General features: G+C 46.1%; 1 protein-coding gene across 6 annotated transcripts in view; it reads left to right on the top strand.

Moving 5' to 3' along the window:
- Nucleotides 1-328: 328 nt before the first annotated feature.
- GCLC (glutamate-cysteine ligase catalytic subunit) overlaps nucleotides 329-24,015 on the top strand; it is a 46,080-nt gene continuing 22,393 nt past the window's right edge. The window contains exons 1-2 of one of the 6 annotated variants that reach the window (XM_040983561.1): nucleotides 329-848; nucleotides 23,392-23,504. In XM_040983561.1, the coding sequence (XP_040839495.1) occupies nucleotides 699-848; nucleotides 23,392-23,504 (263 nt within the window). In that variant the 5' untranslated portion in view covers nucleotides 329-698. Of the gene's footprint in view, nucleotides 849-10,779; nucleotides 10,912-21,589; nucleotides 21,900-23,391; nucleotides 23,505-24,015 lie in introns of those variants that run through there. The other 5 variants (XM_040983563.1, XM_040983564.1, XM_040983560.1 and 2 more) reach the window with 5 other exon arrangements.

The following is a 24,015-nucleotide window of genomic DNA, read 5'->3' as shown; positions in this document are numbered from 1 at the left end:
AAAGCGTTTTTGCAGTTCTCATCCAGTTCTGTCTTTGCATTAGGAAAACGGGATGGTAACGCCTCGCGTGCGCCCTAAGCTCCGCAGCCCGCAGCCCAGCGCCGCGCACCCAGCGCCCCGGCTCTGACCTCGTCGGGGCCACGCCCGCGCACCCCTTCTGCTCCTCCGCACCCCGGATCTCCACGCCCTCCCGGGCACGCCTCCCCTCCTGCCCCGCCTCCTCTCCCCGCCCTCGCCCGCAGTCTATAAAACCTGGAGCGTGCGGGTCCGCGCTCGGAGCGGCGGGCGGCGGCACTGGGCATGCTCGGCGGCGCCGCAGGCTTTGGTCACAAGTAGGAAGAAGCCAGTGAGTGCACGACACCGGCAAAGAGAAGCGGGAGCGGGAGCCGCTGCGCGTCCGTGGGGACCGTGGCCTCCGCCTCGGAGCAGCAGCAAGGCGGGACGGGCGAGGGGCGAGACCCTCGGGCCTAGAGCCGCCCAGCCTGCCCTGCCGTCTCCTGGTGCGCCGGACCCCCGCGGCAGTCACCTGGGCGGCAGGGACCTGTCCCCGCACCTGGAAGCCGGCGCGGACGGCACCGTCCCTCGGCCGACAGCGTCTCCAAGGCCCCCCTTGGGGTGAATCGTCGCCGCCGCCTTGTGCCGGCCCCCCGGAGCCAGCGGCCGCCGGCACCTCCGAGGAGTAGGAGGAGGGGGCGGCCATGGGGCTGCTGTCCCAGGGCTCTCCGCTGAGCTGGGAGGAGACCAAGCGCCACGCCGACCACGTGCGGCGGCACGGGATCCTCCAGTTCCTGAACATCTACCACGCCGTCAAGGACCGGCACAAGGACGTGCTCAAATGGGGCGACGAGGTGAGCCGCCCGCGGCCCTTGCCCCGCTGGACGCCTCTGGCAGGCCACCCCGCGCTGCCTTTGTTCGGCCAGGCTGGACTCGCGCCCCCTCCCGCCCCGGCCCCATCGCGGTCCGCGTCCTGCCCTGCGCCCCGGGCGCGCCACCCTGCCCTCGCCTGGCGGGCGTCCAGGGCCGTCCGGACCGTGGGTCCCCCGCCTGAGCCTCTAGGCACACCTGTCTCCCTCCAAGTGCGTTCCATTCATTCATTAGGGCTTCTCCCTTCAGCCGCCGCGATGGGCTCTGGGATGGCGTGAGCGAGAAAAAGTGTTACCTGGACCAAAGTCTGGTGTCTATCCGCCGGCTTCAAAATTGGCTCTGTGATGATTGAGAAAGGGACTGATTCGTCCTTGGTAGGCCCCTTGCTGTTCGAAAAGAGGTCTTGGAGTGTTCGCGTTTGCCTTGCCTTGCCTTCTTCAGGTGTCTGCAAAATCCTGTCCCTCCTCCTCAAGCTCTCACGTTGGCCCCCCGACCACAGCTGATAGCTGTGAATTCTAACTAGCTTTGGAGTAGTAGCTGCTTGACCCTGTGTAATTCTAAGTGGGAGTGCTTAGAGCTTCAAAATATGGATTTGCTGGTGCTTTTCCGTGGCCTCATTCCAATATCTAAACTTGATGGCAGATGAGTTGTCTGTTGTCTCAGGACGTGGGACCATTGTTTGTTGGAATGATGTGGAGAGCAGCTCTAACAGTTGAAGCTGTTCGTTTTAATCTCTTCTGCTAAAGCTTGTTGTGCCCTCCCTATTTTGAAGAAATGCAATATGCAGCACAGACAGCTAGCTCATTGGAAAATCCGTCTCTTTTTTGAATCTTAGCTTTTGTTTGCCTGTGGATGTAGTGTGTCTTTTGCCAGCGTTAACACTAAGTGTGAGGATCCTGCTAAGCCACTGCAGAGCAAGTTACAAAAAGTTAGCTTTTCTGTCTCTAAGATGGGACAGTTGATGTGGATTTGGAAAAAATAATGACTGGTAATTCACGAGTCTACAGAAGGGGTTTGTCGCACTTAAGACACAAACACAGCCATGTCCGATGATAGTTTTTCAGTTTTCATCTGAAGCTCATTTGTTAACTGCGTGTAATGTTTTTGTGCATTCGTTTGTGTATCATGTGTCACAGGACTCGGTCAGCCCAAGGAGCAGGGGGCATTGCACCATTTGTTCACTTGTGCCTTTCTGGAGTTTAGGCTTGTGCCTACTGTAGTTTGGTATCAGGTAATTGTGGAACCGTGTGAAGTGTCATTAAATTTTCCCATTGTGAGATAATTCACCACCCCTGAGCCATTGAAAATTTAAGTCTTGTTTGTTCCCATTTTGACTCTGTCTTTGTGGTGGTCATTGCCCCAGGAAGAATTATGCCTGCTGGAGACTGGCTGCACTGGGGGACCCCCATCCTTCTCCCCTCCTTGTGCCCCCCACTTCCTGTCCACCATTGGGCCATTGGCCGTGTTCACACTCAATCCTCCTGGAGTCTGGGGTTCTTACACTTCTGTGGAACTTCTTCCCGTGGACAGGGAGAATGGTTAGGACTTTGTTGCAGTTGTTAAGTGAGAAGAGCTCAAGAGCAGGGCCCTGATGAAGTACAGCACCCTGGAATGTGTCTCCCCTCTGATAAGCGTTTTTGGAGAGAGGGTTGGGGATTAGGCTTTCTTTCCATCCCCACCCTGAAAGCTCAGGGTGTTAGAAGAGAGTAATAATGTACTTGTGTTTTTGCTTCTGTGAAGTAGACTCAGCATTTCAGCCAGGTGATAAAACTTGGGAAGATTGTAGCACCCAGATCTTTTGAGAATTGAACTTGAGTGTGTCTTAAGGCTCTAATGATAATTGTTTAGCGCTGCTGTCTTGTTAAAATGTGTTAAACAGGATCCCAGGAAGGGTTTCATTTGTTGCTGTTGACTACATCAGCCAAATTCTTGTTCCAAATATTGTTTCGTGAGCTACAGAGCTGTAAACTGATTTGTCTTTAAAATCCTGATTTTAGATGCTTCCTCTCACCAGCATTTGAATCTTTATGATCTGTCTTCTCTAGGCTCCTAAATTTTTTTTCTTCCCCATCCCTGATTTTTTTCTCTCCACTAACACCTCCATGTCCTTTGGAATGGGAAGGTTACTGTTTAACAGAAACATGAAGTAGAAAAAATAAGAACATTCACTGGCTGCTTGTTTGTTATTACTTAAAGATGTATTTATGTGAAAGGCAGTTATGGAAAGAAATTTTCCTTTCTGTGGTTCATACCTTACATGGCTGGAGCTGCCAGGGCTGGGCCAGGTCAGAGGCAGGAGTCGAGAACTCTACGTGGATCTTCCACACGTGTGTGTAGGGACCCATGTTCTTGGGCCATACCATGTACTGCTTTCCCAGGCTGGTTAGCAGGGACCTGCGTTGGAAGTAGAGCCCGCAGGCCTTGAACCTGTACCCATATGGGTTGCTGGCATCCCAGATAGCAGCTTAACCAGCCACACCTTATACTGGCCTCTGCTTATTTGTTACTGTATTCTGCTTCAGTTGTCTGGTTAGACGGTGGAAGATTCAGGAATAACATTCCTGCCTTCAAACATTGACAGTTCAGTTGGAAGTAGGCAGCTGACATGGGAAGAATTAGGATTCTGAAGAATGCCCAAGGGGGGGAAGCCCACATGAGTTTATTGTTGTTTGGATATTTTTAAATTTTTATTGGGAAGTCAGACACACAGAGAATGAGAGACAGGAAGATCCTCCGTCTGCTGATTCACTCCCTAAGCAACTGCCACAGCCAGAGCTGCACTCATCCGAAGTCAGGAGCCTGGAGCTTCTTCAGGGCTCCCACTCAGGTGAAGGGTCCCAAGGCTTTGGGCTGACCTCAACTGCTTTCCCAGGCCACAAACAGGGAGCTGGATGGGAAGCGGGGCTGCTCGGATTAGAACCAGCGCATATGTGGGATCCTGGAGCATGCAAGGTGAGGACTTTGGCCACTAGGCTACTGTGCCGGGACCTATTTTTAAGATTGATTTATTTTTATTGGAAAGGCAGATCAGTTTTACAAAGAGAAGGAGAAACAGAAAGATCTTCCATCCACTGATTAATTCCTCAAGTAGCTCCCATACAACTACAGAATCCCAATACTTTGGGCCGTTCTCCACTGTTCTTACAGGCCACCAGCAGGGAAGTAGATGGGAAGTAGAGCAGCTGGGACATGAACCAGTGCCCATATGGGATCCTTGTGCCTCAAAGGTGATGATTTAACTTGAGCTATTGTACCAGGCACCCACACAAGTTTTATTGCTAAAGCAGCAGGTCAGGGAAGCCTTGGGATCTAATTGGACTGATCCTCTCCCACCTGTGGCCTGTGGGATGCAGAGGCTAATGCTTGGTTGTATCTGGACCTTTCTCAGGGGGTCTAGAGGTGTGCTTTTCTGGGGGTGGCTGGGCTTCTAAGTACTTCCTGCTTCTGTTATGTAGCCGCAGGCCCCAAGTCATCACCCTTTCATTGGACAGCATGTTTTTCCGTCTGCAGATCATGCGTGCCCCATAGTGGGAGGAGATTCCACTTAGGACTTTTGGGTGTGGGTGTGATGAAAGCACTTAATAAGAAATCCATAATAGTTTTATCAATTGCAGGAATGATAGAGTTCATTCGTCTTGCATAATTGCAACTTTTATGCTTGTCAAGATTTGCTGGAAATTTTTATTGTAGAGTCAGATTTACTGAGAGGAGAGACAGAAAGATTTTCCATCCATTGGTTCATTCTCTAAATGGCCACAATGACCGGAGCTCAGCTGATCCAAAGGCAGGAGCCAGGAGCTTCTTCCAGGTCTTCCATGTAGGTGTAGCATTGCAAGGCTTGGGGCCATACTCTGCTGCTTTTCTAGGCAACAAGCAGGGAGCTGGAAGGGAAGTGGAGCAGCCGGGACACAAACTGGCAACCATAGGGGATCCTGGTGCATGCAAGGCAAGGATTTTAGCCACTTGGCAATTGCTCTGGGCCCAACCTTATGCTTTTGATTATCTATTCATTTCCCCCTTTCCCAGCTCTTCATGTCTGAGATATGAGAGTTGGACTGCATTAGCAGTCTGCCCTTCTGGAACTGGTTTATTTCTAATAGGTAATGTCCTCAAAGTTCATCCAAGTTCTCTTGGGCTACAGGTTTCCTTCTATTTTTAAGGCTGGATAATATTCCATCATTCCTTTGCACCAGTCTTTTGTCAGTTAACATCTTGGTTCTTTCCACATCTTGCCTGTCATAAATAGTGATGCATAAACGTTAACATTATCGTCTCCCTGCCAACCAGGTTTTAAAAAAAACTGAAAGAGAATGTGTCAGATACCCAGGAAGAACATGAAGTCATACTTTGCGCTGTGTATTTAGCAGAGTGTGTGAATAGGGCTGCACATTGAGTTGCATCTTTTTTGGCTTGGAAGAGTTTGATGGCTTAACAATCTCAGATTCATCTAGGCAAGCTTCTGTGATGAGATGAGCCTAGAGGAGCTTGAATCCTGGCATACACATAACAGAAACTCACTTTTGCCCAGACAACTCTGAAGTCTGAAGTCGGCCTGGGACACCCAAAGGGCCAAACGGCCAATGAGCATGTGTGTGTACAGCTCACTGTATCAGCTTATACACAGATCACTATATACACAGCACATGTATACAGCAGTCATGGGAGTAACTGAGAATGAGGTGGGCTGATAAATGTAGATGAGGGTGTGGTGGGCAGTGTGGCCCCCAGAGATGAAGAGTGGCAAGCAGAAAGTAGTGTTTTGGGTGTGGTCTGTTGAGCTGCATTGCCTGACACGAAAGTGATGCTTTGCTTGGTTTGGTGTTGCACTGATGCAGTCGCAGCCTGAAGGAAGATTCTTCTGTGACTCTAGGTGTATTTGGAAGCCCTCTGCCCCACCCATTTGGACATTATTTGGAAGGCAGAGGAACAGAAGATTTTTCTTCCATCTACTGATTCATTTTTCCAAATGCCCACAACATCCAGTGCTGGGCCAGGCTAAAGCCAGGAGCTTGGAACTCTCTCTCAAGTGAGTGACAGGAATCCAAGTATTTTGCCATCAGTCACTCTGCCTTCCAGGTGTACCACCAGTGAGCTGGATCAAAAGCAGAGGAGCTGGAACTCAAACTGGCAGCTTTTCCCACTCTGCCACAACACCTGGCATGGGGCAGAGATGTCCACACCAGAAGGAGCCCAGGATGAGGGTCCAGTTTGGGTTTTCGCCAAGGTCTGCCAAGTTGCCTGTGTAATTTTGAACCTTGGTGTTGAGCTTGGATCCCTTCTGGCCCTTGCTAGTTGACTAAGTACCATTTCAATAAGATTACCAATAATGTATGCATTTCAAGCCAGAATCTGTTAGCTCTTTGAGATTCATCTGGAGGTAACTTTTTTTGACTGCTGAATAATGAGAAGGCGCAGCAATAAGGGGACTATATTATGAGGCCATGCATGTGCTAGTTTTCTAAAATTCAAAAATATATTTCTGTGAGACTTGTAAATAGGAAGATGCCCAGGTCAGCCTTCAGGTTCCTTGCAAACCTTTAATATTGAAGGTACAAACCCTATTCTACCATTATGCCATTTCTGTGGCATGTGGAGGTTCTGTCCTCTAGGTGCCAGGATGTTACCCCATTTTGCCCCCAAACAGGAGGAGGTAGTGGTGGAAAATGAGACATTTATTCTGGGATGCAAGAAAAGTGAGCACATCCTTCTTAACAGGTGACACATACTTAGCAGATGAAGGTTTTGTTTATAACTTGGTGTGTGCACATGGAAGGATAATAAGGAAAATAAGTGATTCAACTTTTCCTGATCACTCCAATGTTAGTTACTTGCTAGGCATTTTCAGCAACTTAATGGGAAAAGGCATTAACAGAATTGAATCTGTCCACCCTCCCACCCACCCACCCCCTTTTTAAATTTTCAGTGGAAATGCAGGTTTGCAAAGAGGAAAGTCAGAGAAACATCTTCCATCCCTTGGCTCACTCCCCAAATGGCCACAATGACCAGGCCTGAGCTGATCCGACGCCAGGAGCTTTTTCCTGGTCTCCCATTGGGCCATCCTCTGCTGCCTTCCCAGGCCACTAGAAGGGAGCTGGATGGGAAATGGGGCATCTGGGATTTGAATCAGCACCCATATGGGATCCTGGTGCTTGAAGAGGGAGGAGTAGGCAGTGAGCCATTTCTACACCAGGTCTTGGATTATTGGCAATGCATGAATTTTCATCAATTTTTTTTTAAATTGGAAAGGCGGATATACAGAAAGGAGGAGAGACAGAGAGGAAGATCTTCCATTCAATGATTCACTCGCCAAGTGAGCGCAATGGCTGATGCTAAGCCGATCTGAAGCCAGGATCCAGGAACCTCTTCTGGGTATCTCACACGGGTGCAGGGTCCCAAAGCTTTGGGCCGTCCTCGACTGCTTTCCCAGGTCACAAGCAGGGAGCTGGATGGGAAGTGGAGCTGCCGGGATTAGAACCATATGGGATCCTGGTGCGTTCAAGGTGAGGACTTTAGCCGCTAGGCCATGCCGCCAGGCCCCAATTTTTTTTTTTTTAACAGTTTAGCTATTCAAGTTGTAGAGATCTCAGAAAACAGTGCTGAAAAAATAAGGACTTTTGCTCGTTCTTAATTGTCCTCTAATTGGCAGAAAAGTCTATGTAAAATTTGAGAGAAAAGTGCTACTGTAATATTTTTGAGTGTTGTTGATAACACCAACATGAGGGGCATAATTTGGCTCAGTGGTTAAACTGCAACTTAAGACACCTGTTTCCTTACTGAAGTCTCTGGTTCGGGTCTTGGCTCTGCCTTTAGTCTGGCTATCCTTTGATGCACATCTCCGGAGACAGCAGATGATGGTGAAACGCGTATATCGTGTCACTCGTGTGGGAGACTCCAATTGCCCAAGTTCCTGGCTGCTTGCTTCATGCTAGGCCAGCCCCCACTGGAGCGTCAACAAGCAGAGGGTAGATTTCTCTCTGCCTTCCAAATGAGTACAGTAAAATTCTAAAAAGGATGTACAAAGACTTTTAAAGTCCCGGCATGTCATCTGTTTAATTTGAACTTCAGGTTTGTCTATTTTAGGATGAGTACTTGACCTTTTTAAAGAGATTTATTTATTTAAAGACTGATTTTTTTAATCGGAAAGGCAGATCGGCAGAGGGAAGGAGAGACAGAGAAAGTGGCCACAATGACCAAAGCTGAGCCAGTCTGAAGCCAGGAGCTGCTTCCCATCTCCCACAGTGGGGTGCAGGGTCCCAAGGCTTTGACCCATCCTCTGTTGCTTTCTTAGGCCATAACAGGGCAGGGAGCTGGATGGAAAGTGGAGCAGCCGGGACATGAATCGGCACTCATATGGGATCCCAGCTTGTGGAAGGCAAGGATTTAGCCACTGAGGCCCTCTTCAGGCTCTCAGTATTCCTCCCTCCGACCCCTCCTGTGTCCTCAGGGAAGGTAGAGGGAGGGGTTACTCCTTGCTGTCAAACTACATCAGCACCCAGGGCTAGGTGGCAGTCTTTTGATGATGGCCTAGATACCCTGATGTGGGAAGAATGTTTTGAGGGGTTGTTATTTGAGTGGTTTTGATAGTTCTGAGATGTCATTAGCTTCATTTCAGCTGGGTTGAGAAAATCTTTCCAAGGTTTGTTGGTTGACAAGGTCCATCTTACTGCATCCACAGACCTAAGGAACATACTGCTGACTTTCTTTATTTTATTTATTTATTTTTTTAAAGATTTATTTTTTATTATTTATTTAATTGGAAAGGCGGATATACAGAGAAGAGAGACAGAGAGGAAGATCTTCCGTCCAATGATTCACTCCCCAAGTGGGGATTCACTCCCCAAGTGAGCACAACGGCCGATGCTATGCCGATCTGAAGCCAGGAGCCTCTTCCGGGTCTCCCACACGGGTGCAGGGTCCCAAAGCTTTAGGCCGTCCTCAACTGCTTTCCTGGGCCACAGGCAGGGAGCTGAAAGGGAAGCGGGGCCGCCGGGATAGAACCGGCGCCCATCTGGAATCCCGGGCGTGCAAGGCGAGGACCTTAACCACTTGCGCCACCGCGCCGAGCCCCTGACTTTCTGAGAATTGTCCAACCTGTTGTGCTTTCCAGCTTCTGATGAGGCACTTGACATCCCCCCACTGGCCTAGATGAGCTGGCTGTAATGTTCCCTGAGTGCATCTGAGCATGCTGTCCACCTCACAGGTATCAGCAACTGAGGAGGCCTAAACCCAATACCATGCACTCCAAGGTCAGACCACAGACCACACATCCTATGATTTTTCTGGGGTAGGTGGAATCTTAGTCCAGGTGTCTAACTGGGGAGTCCCCTAGTAAACCCCACTTGGGGTGATGTCAGACTGAGTGCCAGCCAGCGCAGGGTTAGATTTGGTCTGGCACCTGCACCAGCCAATGCACATACTAATGGTTGCAGCTGCTTGGTCAGTACCGCCTAGCCCCATGTTTCTCATAAACCAATGCATGCTGCAGCCAGACCCAGTCAGCCCACCCACCCTACCATGGACCTGGTCCTCATGCATACCAGCAGGTGTTGTGGCCTTGCTTGGACTTGCTTGCCCCAGCCCCAGCTCTTGTGCTTCCCAGTGAGAGCTGTGATCTAGTAGGGGAGTTCCCCAAGTCTCCATACCAGGCCTGCTCCCAGCCCTGGATCTCACACGTACCAGCAAGTGCTGCAGTCTGGCCAGGCCCAGCCCCCTCCCAGCCCCAGCTCCTGTGTGTGACAGGTCTGTCATCCAGCCTTGGTCAGTCCCCACCCCCGATTCTCCACATAAACCAGTGTATGCTGCATTCCTCAGAGATGAGCCCACAATTCCTGTACAGAATCTGCCCTCAGATCTGATTCTTACATTCTGGTGTCTGCTGTGGCTCAGCCTGACATGGCTCACCCCTGCTCCAGCATTCAGGCATGTAGGGAGGGAGGGGTGGTGAGTGGTACTGCAGTCCAGCCCATCCAAGCTCGACCCATATCCACAGCTTTTGCATGTGTCAGTAGTGGTGGGATATGCTCTTTAGCCCAGACCAGATCTCCCATGTTGGCGGGTGCCTTGACTGACCCTGTTTTCCGCCCCCTAACCTGCCATGTCTCAGCTCCCTTGCTTACCTGCAAGTGCAGTGGCCTGGTCTGAGGAAGCCCCTAGAAGTTATTCCTCCCCTGGCAAATAAGCCTTTATCCTCTCCCACTCTAGCACATCCTCTGGGCAATCTGCAGCTCTCCCCAACTGTGTCCCAGCCCAGCATTCCCCACCTTCCCCACTTATCTTTAAAAAAAGAAAAAGATTACAGAATAAGCAAGTATACTGGCATACTGGTATAGTTAACACAAATTTGGCATTAACCAGGCCCAGAGTGCACATCAGCTATTGGCTGCTTTTCTCCCAGCAGTGTAATACTTGCCTGGGTACAAGGGGGACATTCTTTATGTAGGTTTTTTTATTTCCCAGTTAACTGAAGTTTGCTCTTTTAGATAGACTTGTTGTATTAGTGATTTTTAATGGTATTTATAAAGTGAATTTTACATGTTTCATTTATTTGTAAGGTAGAATTAACACAAGAATAGAAATAGAGATCTTCCATCTGCTGATTTCCTCCCTAAAATGACTGCAGCAGCCTGGGCCTGCCTGTGAATCCTGTGAATCACCCATGTGGGTGACAGGGGTTCAAACCTCTGGACAGTCTTCCACTGCTTCCCCATGTGCGATAGCAGGAAGCTAGCTAGATTGAAAGTGGAGCAGCCAGATCTCCAGTTCATGTGGGATGCTGACCTCATAGGTGGAAATCCTACGTACTATACCACACATTGCAAAGATTCTTGTTTCTTCTGCATATCATCCTGTATTCAGCCGGCCAAAAGGCAAAATGATTGCATCTTTATCTCCCTGGTAAAATCCAGAGAAAAAAAGAGATACCTTTGGCTTTTTGTTTTGTTGTTTCAGAAAACTCTGTTGAAGATTAGGATATCAGATGACTAACCCTACAGAATTGAAGCTGAGAGTTCATGTTTGAGTTAAGCAGGAGTTAAATTACTACTTTAGGTGATTATATACTTTTTTTTTTTCCTTCTTGTGCTTTATTGTACTACTTGCTTTAGTGTGACTTTTCTTTTGAAGCCAGTTTCACTGAGCTGTAATTTCCACACAAAAGGAAATATACATTGTAAGTGTACTGTGTAATGACCTTTTTATCTGTTTGATAAAAGTGCCCTATCTTCTGGTTCACTCCACAAATGCACTCCTGTATGGGATGCCAAATCCCTGGCTTAACTATAACACTGCAATAGTGTCTTACTTTTTCAGAAATCATTCTTGAAACTTTATTTGAAAGGCAGAATTGCAGAGAGGAGGGACAGAGTGAAAGAGATCTTCCATTTGCTGGTTCACTCTTAAGTGGCTGCAATAGCCAGTGGAGCTGAGCCAGGAGCTTCCAGGTCTCTCACATGGGTGCAGGGGTCCGTGGACTTGAGCCATCCTCTACTGCCTTCCAAGGCCACAAGCAGGGAGCTGGATAACAAGGGGAGCAACCGCGACAGGAACTGGTGCCTGTCTGGGATGCTGAGAACACAGGTAGAGGTTTAGCCAACTATACCACGGTGCCAGGACCTTTGATAACTTTCAGTGTAAATATTCATCTGCAAACCGGTGTCTGCCTCCACAGTCAAAATATAAAGCATCCATATGTGTAACACTTCTTTCACCCCCCTACAAGTTCCCTCTTTTCTTGGTGGATGTACATGTGTATACCCGTGTGCTTGAGAGAAGCGAACATCAGCTGTCCAGGTGATTCTGATGCATCTTTAGTGATCACCTGTGAGAAACTGCCTTTGGAAAGCAAGTCATTCATTTGTTGGCAAGAAAGGAATGCATTGTAGGCAAAGGGTAGTGTAAGAAATTTTGGAAAAGATGAGAGGAACCCCTGGATGTTACTGTGGTTGGAATGTGATTTCCCCTCCCTCGACTTCATAAGAAAGGTAAATCTCCAGGTATTGCATTAATAGAATTAAGAGGATAGAAAGGAATCTGACTATGCTATTTAGAGGTGGGACCTTTGGAAAGTGATCCGTGGGGCTCATGAGTGAATCCTAGTGACTGCAAGGAGAGGAAGCCAGATGCCCTGTCTCCCACTAGGATGTGATGTCATTTGGGGTCTCTCAAAAACTTGCGCCATGCTACTTAGACCTTGTACCTCCTGAACTAAGATCTGAAACAGGCCTCTTCTGTTTATAACGTAGCCTGCCTCAGGTTTTTTGCTATAGTAGCAAGAAGCTGACTTGACCAACACAAATTATGTGTGAACATATGTACTTTGATGTTGTCAGTGAAATTAATAGCTATGGCGAGTTTATAGAAATCTTTATGTAATTCAGGGTGAGCACTAGATTTGCTATACATTAGGAGCATGAGGGAAGCATAGTGGAAGGGAAAGGTTTTTTGTTTGTTTGTTTGTTTTTGTATACCTGGCTTTTCTAGAAAAATCGTCCTGGGTATGTAAGTCAGTTACTATAATCCTTCCATAACTGTTGAATTTTCATCCCTGTGAGAAAGTGGTGTCAGCAGGTGTATCACTCATTGATCAACTCTGCCCCGCTGCCTGCCCCAGCTCCATTTTGAAGCATACGCCTGTAACATTCAGTGAGATCCCTTAAGTTGAGAAAAGGCATCACAATGTTAATTGAACATGTAACATCAGAACTTGTTTCTGCTCATTATTGTATACTGAAGGCATCCAAATATTTTTAAAGTTAGAAAAGTGCATGGAGTATTACTAATATTGCTGGTATTGTTGGATAGACCACTATCCTAGTGAGCTTGTAAATTGGTTTTCTCTGTTCATACATTAATGATTTAACCAAGTTGTCTTTAAATATGTTAACAGCTTTATTGATAAAATTGACATACAATAAACTTCACATATTTAAAATATGCAATTTGATAAGTTTTGATATACATTCACCTATGAAATAAGTTTATGGACATACCCTTCTCCAAAAATTTTAAGTCTTACCAGATATACTTTGCAATTATTTTTTCCCCCCAGCTTGTTCTCTTGCTCTTAACAAGTGTCTTGAGGAACAAAAGTTGTTATTTTATGAAGTCTACTTTGTTTATCTGTTTTATGAATCATGCTTTGATACAAATCCAGGACAGTGTTGCCTAATTCAAAGTCACAAGTTTTCTCCTCTTCCAGAAGGTTTACTACCTTAGATTTTAAATCTGGGTTATCCATTTTGAGTTTGGTATATTTTTGTGTGTGACACAAGATACATATCAAGATTTTTGGTAGTTATTGCATATTGCTCCAGTACCATTTGTTGAAAAGATTATCCGTAGTCCGTTGCCAGAGATGTGCTATTTTTTATGCATTCGTCTGCTATCACATGTGTAGATATGTATCTTTATTTAAGGATTCTTTGTACTAATCCATTGATCTGGGTGTCTTCATGCTGCAGGTGCTCTTGACTGCTGTAGATTTAAGTCTTGAGGTCAGGTAGTAAAAAGTATTAGCTCTCGAACTTTGTTCTTTTTCAGTTGTTCTTTTTGGCTGTTCTAGATACTTTGGGTTTCTTCATGAGTTTTAAAACTAAGTTGGAAACTTCAGGCTAACCCGAGCAACCAATTAACCATTGGGATTTTCATTGGAACTGCATTTAATATCGATGAATTGGGGGAGGATTCACAACAGTGCTGACTCTTTATATGCATGAAAATTCTCCACTTATTTATATCTTTAATTTCTCCTGAATATCTTGTAATTTTCAGGAGACAGGTTTTTAATAACTTTTTGACAAGATTTACCTCTGAGAGTTTTTTCTTTAATTTTATGATACAGTTGCATAGGCTTTGCCTCTGAGGGTTTTTATGTTTTGATTCCATTTTCAGGAACATTATTGTTTTAATTTCTGTTTCAGATCTTTCATCGTTTATGTACTGAAATAAAATTGTATTTTTTTGTAGCCTTAAAGCTTACTGAACTCACACTTTAGACATACAATTCTAATAACTGTTTTAATATCCTTGGCTGCTAATTCTGTATCTTTTTTTTTTTAAAGATTTGTTTATTTTTATTACAAAGTTAGACATACAGAGAGGAGGAGAGACAGAAAGATCTTCCATCCGATGATTCACTCCCCAAGTGAGTGCAGTGGCGGTGCTGCGCCAATCCGAAGCCGGGAACCAGGAACCTCTTGACTGCTTTCCCAGGCCACAAGCAGGGAGCTGGATGGGAAGTGGGGCTGCTGGGATTAGAACCAGCGCCCATATGGGATTCCAGCGCATTCAAGGCGAGAACTTTAGCCACTAGGCCACGCCGCTGGGCCCTGCTAATTCTGTATCTTTGTCATTCCAGTCAGATTCACTTGACTGATTTTTCTCTTAATTTTGAGTGTTTTTTCATGCTGCTTTGGAAGCCCAATAATCTTTCTGAATATCAAACTTTGTGAAGCTTTGTTAATCTGTTTATGCCTATAATTATTTTTAAGCTTTACTATTAAAATATTATTATTTGGAGATAGTTTGATCTGTCAGGTGCTGCTTTGACAATGTGGACCTCTCAGTTTAGGGCTAGCTAATTCTTTTGAGATTTTTTTTAGTTGGAAGGTCATATTTACAGAGAGGAGAGAGAAAGATCTTCTATCCGCTGATCCAATTCCCAAGTGGCTGCAACAGCTGGAGCTGAGCTGATCAGGAGCCAGGAGCTTCTTCAGTGTCTCCCATGCAAGTGCAGGGTCCCAAGGCTTTGGGCCTCTTCTACTGCTTTCCAAGCCACAAGCAGGGAGCTGGGAGGGATGTGAAACAGCTGGAATAGGAACCAGCACCCATATGGGATCCTTGCTCATGCAAGGTAAGACCTTTAGTCGTTGGGCTACTGCACTGGGTGGAGTGCTAATTCTTTTCTAGTGAGGCAAGACTTTTGTGAATACTCTACCCAGTATATGTCAATTAATGGTTCCTGTGGCTTGTGGAATACACCCTGCTGCAGCCATGGGTACTTGTCTCACACGTGTGAACTGCCAAGTTCAAGAGGAATCCCCTGCAGTTGCCTGCGGTTTTCCTCTTGCTGCTACTCAGTCCTGTGGACTCTAATGAACTTCCCAAAACTGTGGCTTCATTTCTCACATTCAGGAGATCCCCTAAACTTTTTATGACCCCCCCATGCCCATGATCTAAGACTCTCTTCAGGCAGGAAACTGGAGCAATTTTAGAGTCAGTTAATTTTTTCATCCCCACATTTCAGAAATTTCTGCCCTTCATTAACTGATAACCAATGTTTGAAAAAAATGTTCTTTTCTGTATTTGGATTTCCTTTATCCTTTTTGGTTGTTTTCAGTTACTATTATTTCAGGTCTTTTACTTTATTTTGCTTAGAAGTAGAAAACGTTTTCCCACTTCTTATATTATTTTTAGCTCCATTCTCCATTGTCTACAAACATTGTCTAAAGTTAGCTGCTCTAATGGTTGCAAGATCCCTGTCAGCAGCCAAGATTTAGTGAAGATTTTAAAACCAAGGTTTTCTTTGCAGTTTTATTTCATTATTTAGTATCACTGTTATTATTTTATGGGTGTTTGGTAAAATGAGGATTACACACAATTTCAAAGTTTGCATGCATTTTGTGAATGATCTTAAGACATTGACAGTTTAGTCCCAAGTGGTTGTTGTAATCAGAAACAGAACTTAAATACTCTATACTAGTTTTCTCATCTATAAGGGTAATCAAAAGCTCCCTCATCTGGTTTTGTGTCATATATTTTGAGTTTTATTTATTAGTAATTCCTAATTGTTTTAGAATGCTCTGAACTTCAGCACGCCCCACATGCAGGACTCAGAAGGTCTCACCTCACCTTGTTGCTTATCTTTTGGACCCGCTTTGGCAAAGTGCGGTTCTGGGCTTTTGTGTCTGCTGCGTTCAGGGTTTGGTGTCTGGATGTATTTCAGCAGTAGGATAACAAAAGCATCACCACAAACCTGTTTCTGATTACATGGACCTCCAGGCAGACCGATAGTGAAGTTTATCTACTTCCCTCAGATTCTGCCTTGAGTCCTTTGCAGAACTGGGTGCTGATTCAGGAGAATTAAAGTAAAACCATAGGACGAGTGACTCCATAATCCTTTTCCTGGAAACTAACAATCTGGGTTGTTACTCTGCCTCACTGGATTAACCACAGACAGCATGAATGGAGGTGTCCAGAGCTTCCCGGCACAGGAGGAGCTTGAGTTACTGTTTACGGGGCCAGGGACTTACCTGAAGAGTTCAGAGTCAGAGGTTGGAGCAGTGACCTTCAGCACCTGAGAGCATTAAAAGTCTTGTTCTGTTCTCTGAGACCTGGCAGCCCACCACCCTGACAGTCACGTGGCTGTGCTCCTCTTGGCTCCCTCTGCACCTGCTCACGTGTGCGCCCAGGGTCAGTGTTGAGAATCTCTCGTCTAGTGCGTGCAGCAGCAGTCCTGCCCGTGGGCCGTGCGTGGAAGCCTCCTGGCTGCCCCTGCAGCTGGGCCCAGGTTGTGCTCTGTTGACTGTGCTACTCAAACAGAGAGCAAGAACGAGGAAGCACATGGAAGCGCTCTGGTCAGAGTTCATGCACTTAACTCCCAGGAGCATAGCCAAGAGCCATTCCCAGAGATCACTTCCTTCACACGCAGTTCCTACACGCTTAGTCATCTGGTTTCTCCACTCAGGACGAAACTGCAAGCAGAAAGGAGAGGAACCAGTCCAAAGAGCAGCTACGAGAAGCAGGAGCAGATGTGAGCTCCTTGTGAGCTTCCACAGGCCTGTGCTCTGGGTGACTCCAGTTAACTTGCTGATGAAGCCTGGAGCGCTATTAAGAGGTGAAAGTGTATGTAGTGTCTTCTTATAGATCGTTTACAAGGATGTGATGGCATTAGAATGGTCCACATACTGTACATGGGCATTTTTAAAACAGGGCGTGTTCAGAACAGGTGAGGTGTAGGGGGTAGTAAGACACTGCTCTTGAGTAAAATTATCTTTCCGGCAATACAGTGAATCACATGTTGTATCTGGTGTGAAAGGGAAAGAAAATGAATGGCCTTGGATTAAACGGATTTCGAAGAGTTTAATTCCAGAAACAGTCATTTAGGACTGGGAGGGACATTTGTTTTTTTCTTGTTTTACAGATGATATAAACCAAGGCCCAGAGACTAAAACACATTGTGAGTGGTTGTCCTTGGAGGACCGCCCTGGGCAGGAAAGCTTTGTCCAACTCCAGGAGGTGCTGTTGCAGCTGACTCTCCTTGGGGGTAGGGAGGGGAAGGGGTGGGCCACAGGGCTGTGGGATCAGGCACGGTCTCTCTGAAGAAGTGGCACTTGACTTGAGGCACTCAGGGGCCAGCCCTTGAGGGGCTGGGCAGAGGGTGGAGCTGTGCAGCATAGGCCCAGAAGCCGTTGTTGGAGACAGGAAAAGCTAGTGTGGCTGCACTGTGGGGTGGAGTGGGGAGTAGAGTTCGGGACAAGGCAAGCCAAGAAGTTCACTGGAAGGATGTGGGGCTTTTCGCTGCAGGTGAGCCATTGAGTTTTAAGGAAGGAGGTGCATTGAATCTGCTGGTCGCTGAGTTAGGCAGTGAGCATTCCACCCTGCAGCTTTGTCTCAGGAACCAGGCCTGTGCACCTGGAACAAGTGCCCTGTGTGTGCAACTGTATTTCCATGAAATAGCAATTCCCTTCCTATAAGGAACACAGGCTATTTACTTTTATTCCATTTCCTGAAAAAGAAAAGGTTTTGGTAGGGGATAACTAATGTTGATCTCAACCCACCATGGCCCATAAGGCACTTGGAAGACACTCTTGTCTTCACAATTTCATAGAGCTAAGAAATAATCCTGTGTTAGGCACTTTACATGTGTTATTTTCCGTAGTTCCCAGGGGACCCTGAGGTAGGCTTTATCCCAGTTTTACATAAGAAAAAAAAAATAAAAGGAAGCACCGGGCAGAGACCACAACTCTAGCTGATGGACCCCAAAGGATACACGCTATGCTGCACCCCCCAAACATGTTGCTTGCCAAACAAGCAGAAGCTAAGGAGCTCTGGGCCTGTTTTCAGAGGCGTCCGCTGGAGATGTGACCCAGGCTGGGAAGGCTGGGGAGGGGGCGATAGCAGTGCAAGAAGCAGGCTTGTGAACGGGAGAGAGTGTGTCTGAGAGCCACATATGCAGGCTTTAGCACCCTTCATCCCTGGAGTGCCCAGAATTCCCTTGAGATGCCAGCTCTTTTTCAACAGGACACTATTGACTGTGCTTGTTAACCTTTCTCAGTCCACAGGACGAAGGCTAACAAGGTTAGCCTGTGACTGCCGCCTTCTCGGCTCACTTGCCAGTATCTTGCCCTGTGTGGAGAGGCAGGTGTAGCACAGACCCTTGGTAAGAAAATTGGGCTGACCTCACCTGATGGTCAAGTAGCCCATGGCAGCATAATCCATGAGCTTTGCCTTCAACCTCCTGAGGTTTTCGCCTTTGAACCCGAGTCTCAGATCAGGCAAGGCTTTTGCATTCATCAGTCTAAATCTTCCAGATCTACTTTTACATAGTTTGGAAGTTTTCTGGGGAGATCTTCTGTGACAGCCAGATACAAATCTGAATGAGGTCTCCATGCACACTCCATGATACAGGATCATGAAAGACTGATGCCAGATGGTGTTGAACTTGGGGATCCTGAGGCACTGTGATCCTGCCCCCACGAGGGTGCAGGTGGGTTCCTCTGTCTCCAGCGGTCACATTATATTTAAAATTGCCATGCTTTAACCATGGCTTTCACTTCTGGCACTTCAGAAAGCATTCCCCGCCACCTCCCAACCCTCCACACACTGCTCTTTCATCGGTGGGTCAGTCCAACACCATTTCCCAGGAACTTTAAATTTCTCATATTTCTCAAGAGTGAGTCCTTGAATTTAGAACAACCTCACTTATAAACACTGCCTTACAAGGGAATGTGCTTGCTCCAGCCCCAGAGCACATCAGCCACTAAACTGGGCACCCACCACTCGTGGGGCTGGGGAGTGCGGTTCCTTCAGCAGCAGTCGCTCCCCAGGCTACAGGCCCAACTTCTGCATCTCCTCGAAGGCATAGCAGAGATTTTCTAGTTTCTCCTCTTCCCTACACTGCCCCGACTCCCACCCCAGCTAAAAATGCTGCAGGTGGTTGACCCAAAACCACTCCCAGCTGGGGACCAGGATTTCCTCCTCCTGGTGGCTGTCCTGTCTTGCATCCCAGCAGGGGAGTGTGTTGTCAGGAAAGAGCCAAGGAAATTGCTTGTCCTTAGAGGCCAGGCACTGCCATCCTGAAGTGCAGGTGCTCTGTTGTAAATACGAGCTGCTCGTGGTTACAGTATTGTTCCTGTAAGGAAATACCCTGTGCTGTAGGTTTCCGAATCGCAGTGTGTCTGTGTCGTGTTGGTGACCACAGCAAACATCCGTAACTCAATGCGTTGGCTGCCCTTCCTGAGGGGATGAAGAACCTAACCTGGTTAGGTTCTGCTAGATTGAGTTCAGAAGGAAGGAGTTTCGTGATGGCCTTTGTAAAGCCCGTATGTTTTGCACTTGGGTCTCCTATCTATAATCTAGGCATGCTTTCTCCAAGTGGACCAAGATGTGATTCAGAGAGTCATTTCATGGACTTCTATGCAATGTTCAAATGGAGTTTCATGTGATATAAATAAAAAAGCCTGTCTGTAAGCAAAAGTCCTAGTTGATGAGGCTAACAGAAGACCAGGTCAGGGTGAGGCCATGTTTATTTTGGTTTCCAAAAATGTAAATTTTTCCCTAGAATGTATCATGAGTTAATAAGCCTGTGGCATGAATTGGCATGCAATGTTTTAAGAATTTGATAAAACTTTAGACTAAACTACTCAAATGCTTCCTTTTTGTGAGAGCCAGCTGTCTTGAGAGTGCAGGGCCTCATGGCTCTTTGTCCCTAAAGAACTTGAAAGTAGGGTCCTTCTCTGCAGAGGTCAGATGCAGGATGGTAGCTGACACACCTGCAAGGGGGAACTTTGTTAGATCAACACATGAACTGAAAAGGCACTCTCCCAAACTTCAGCCTTTCTAAAGCGGGGCCTTAGATTATTTTCTGGCCACGCATGTTCTCATCTCCAGGGAGCGGAAACAGCAACATTCGTTTCTCAGGAAATTTCTAGTCCTTCAAATTTAAAGGTTCCTGGAATCATTATCCTCAAATTGGAAAACAGAATGCATAAAAACTTTTTTTTTTATGCTAGAGGCAAGTGCCATTTAGACTTTGCAAATGTCCTAAAATTTGATGCAAGCTATTGTTAACTTACTTTAAACTTCAATAGCACAGGTACTTTGCCAGATGTCTACACTGTATTCAGCAGGGCACTGCATTAAGAGTCTTTATTTGTATTGGCCTAATTTCAGATGCACATAAAGCAGCCTCGCCCTTGTTCAAACCTGCATCCAGTGACTTCAGGATCATTGCGTCCAGTTGGTTCTTAGCAACACTATATAACACATAAAGCAAAGTATATTAGAGGCTTTGTGTCTTTGTGTTTTCAACAACTTAGATGGGGATAATAGAAGTCTAAGAGGATTTTAATTCAGATTTGTTGAAAGCATGCATATTTGAAATGTGAATATGAAGCACAGTGGTCAGTTGTTTTTGCTGGGCTGGTTTTCCGGTTCTCCCTTACCACGAGAGCCAACCGTCATTCTGAACCAGCACTGTCCCTAGGTCACATCTGGGGAGTGTGATCTGTGTGCCGTGGGGAACCGAGCTCAGTCACTGGTGCTTTGTCTTCTTGCTGCTTTGTGATGTTAGTTAACCACAGGAAGTTGAATTAGTTACTCTGCAACCCCTTTATAATGCTTTTTGAGTAAAAACTTGTAGGGTTATATGTGTATGCAGCATATGCACTGGAAGTCAGGGTTGACAAGTTATTCAAATCTCAAAAGATGATGGCTGTCCGTGGACCCTTCCCCCGACTTGTTTTAAATTACCCAATAAATGCTTGAAAGCATGAATAGGGCACAATACTGGATCTTTTTTTTTCCTATAGGTACACATCTGTGATAAAATTTAACTTATAAATTAGGCCCTTGAGGGATTAACAACAACACCGCAGCAGTAATAAAACAGATCAATTGTAACAGTACACAGCTACTTCAAAAAGCTTGTGGAAAATGGAATAGAAAGGTGAACTCCATATAGGTTGTTTATAGTGCACGTTTTCAGGAACTTTTGGAAGTCAGGCCCCTTGCTAGTGTAGTAAAAGATATGTGAATGTGGTCTGTTTTGTGGCAAAGACAAGTGTTTCTGTTTTTGGACCTGAGAAACAGAAACCACAGAAGAAGCAGAGCCCACGGTAAGGGGCAGATGTCCTGGTAACCCTCCCAGACAGCCTTGTGGAGCAGAAGGGCCTCCGTATCCTGTTCTGCTGTTGCGTCTTTGGTCAGTTCCTCTCACCTTCTGTGTGCAAAAAGCAAGCGCAAGTTGGGGACCAAAATCCAAGTTATTGTGGTTCTAAGTGCTTTATATTGAGACAGTACTGTTACAACATATCACCTTTTTTAAAAAGTGTTTTTTTTTTTTTTCTTGAGGTCAGTGAGGTAGCATAAGTACCTTAATCAGCCAGCCCAGCATTCTGTATCAGTGCTGGTTCGAGTTCCAGCTGTTCCACTTCTGATAGCCTGCAGAAGCAGCAGAGGATGACCTGAGACCTGGCGCTCCTGCACCCACATGAGGGATCCAGAAGCTCTAGCCCGGATCTGGCTGTTTGGGCTGTTTGGGGGAGTAAAACAGTAGATGGAAGATCTGTCTCTTTGTCACTTTCTCTCATACTCGCTGTGTAACTCTTATTTGCAGTCAAATTAAAAGTTTTATTTTTCCTCTTACATTTTGAGAGTTAGAGAGGGCTTCAGTGCACTGGTTCCCTTCCTAAATGTCCCAGGTTCCAGGGGGCCAAGTGAGAACTCACTCCAGATCCTTCTCTTGGGTGGCAAGCTACCAGTTACTGGTCACCTCTGCCTCCTGGGCTATCCTCCAGGAGCTGAACCCGCATTCCAAGGTGAGACCCAGGGACTAAAAGGCACCCCAAGCACTGGGACAAATGCCCATCCTTGGCATTTTTTATTACCATTCGTTGTTTGGGTCACTGAGCCAAACTCCATCTCGGCTCTGGTTTGTGTTGTTAAAGATTCATTTATTTAGTTGCGGTATTAGTGGACTAGGAAGTAAACACAGATGTGTTGAGTTAGCAGGGGAGATTGAATGACAAGAACCACGAGGTTACCGAACCCGCTTTAGGAGGCCTTGAATGTGTGTGTGAAATGTTTAGGAGATTCTTAAGGCTTCCCACAGAACTAACCTTTTTTATCAAAAAGGTTTTCTTTCTTTGGTGAAGTGGGTTTTTTTTTTTTTTTCCTGTTTTATTTGTTCAGTGAGACCATCCAGTCATTATTTTTTTAATTAAGGAGAGTTTGGTTTGTTAGCATTTAAATGTCAACCATTTGGCTGTTATTTACAATTCAAAATGAGTTAGAGCTTGTTGCTTTTTTGTCTTGCCATGGGCTAGGAATGATTTTGAAAATAAATTTTTTTTTTTTTGGTTCCAAACTACACTAAAGAAATTCACTGCAATTTAACTTACATGAGGGGGTCTTCAAACTGTTCCCGGAAATGTGTGTTATGAGAAAAAAAATCAGTGTATTTCAAATTTCTTTACCCCAAAATAAACTAGTCTCTGAATTCCTTTTTTCATGCACATTTTTGAAGTCTCACAGGTTTTTACCTGTGAGTCTCACCTTTTTACATATACAGATAATGGGTGTTTCATTTGCATCACAGATCCTGGTTGTGATGGCTTTTCATGACCAACAAAACTATAAAACAAGGAGGCTTGTCCTGGTTCACCTCTTAGAAAGGCTCACAGACCAACATGAGGCAGGCCCTTTGGGGTTGGCCTCTGGGGACAGTGTTTTTAACCTATGAGTTTAACCAGAATTCACTCCCTGCTCCTTGCATTGTAGATTTGATGGTTTCAGAGTGGAAATGTTGCCTGAAATTATTCATGGTAAATCAAAACCTTAGCATAACATCTCTACATTATGGAGGAGCTCCACATATGGAAGACTTGTGTTGGGATTACTATGAATTCTACCAGCAGGGAAGCATACCTTGGCTGAAATGCCCAGGTTAAATCTTTGTTAACCTTTGAGTAAGACAACTGAGGGAATAAACAAGTACAATTTAGATTGTAGCTTTGAAATCCACCTTTTTTTTGCAGTATAATTTGTCAAAATAACCATCTTGACCGTTCTCTGGATCACTCAATGGAACCGGAGCAAGGGAAGGGATAGTAGAGCAGCAGTTGTTCTCAAACACTGCCAGGATTGCCTGACCCTCTTGGCAGGTGGCACCTGTCCCGTGCCTTGGTGGAAGCAGTGTGCCTGTGCGTGGTCACGTGGATTCCTTGCAGTCTTCACATTTTCCTGCTGTCTTCTAGGAAGGTCACACAAGTCTGGAGAATGTTAACCTTTTTTGCTCTTTGTTTTCCACAGGTGGAATACATGTTGGTATCTTTCAATCACGAAAATAAAAAAGTCCAGTTGGTCCTGTCCGGGGAGCAAGTCCTTGAAACGCTACAAGAGCAAGGGGAAAGGACAAACCCAAAGTAAGCTGATGCTGAAGGCTTCGTGGGTTTCCTGGACTGCTCATACATACCCCCCTCAGCTTCCCGGGAGGCAAGGTGGCACAGCAGTTCCAAATCCTGATTTCTCTAATGGTGGCTGAGTGGCTTTGGGCAAGCAGTTTAACCTCCCCATCCTCAGTTTTCTCATTATAAAATTAATAATAGCTAATGCCAAGGCACTGAGATTCGATACAATAATATGCATAAGCACCTGGCACAGTAACAGTTGGTTACACATTTGTTAGACTCCATCATTGAAATGTACCTGGGATCCCAAATGATGGTGCTCTATATACCATGCAGACTGAGTTTGTCCAACTGGCATGACATTTTTAAAGTGCACAGAAGTTGGGCAAAGGATCAGCACAGTGTGGGGCTGGATGGCAGCATAGTGTGGGGCGGTAGGCTAAGCTGTCTAGTACCGTACCTGCATCCATATTATTGCACTGGTTCAAGTCCCAGTTACTCTGCTTCCACTCCAGCTGGAATGTCC

This window comes from Ochotona curzoniae, unplaced genomic scaffold (genome assembly GCF_017591425.1).
Source record: "Ochotona curzoniae isolate NIBS_2020 unplaced genomic scaffold, NIBS_Ocur_1.0 contig_3819, whole genome shotgun sequence".
In the NCBI taxonomy this organism is placed as follows: Eukaryota; Metazoa; Chordata; class Mammalia; order Lagomorpha; family Ochotonidae; genus Ochotona; species Ochotona curzoniae.
This window is presented reverse-complemented; position numbering and strand designations above follow the sequence as displayed.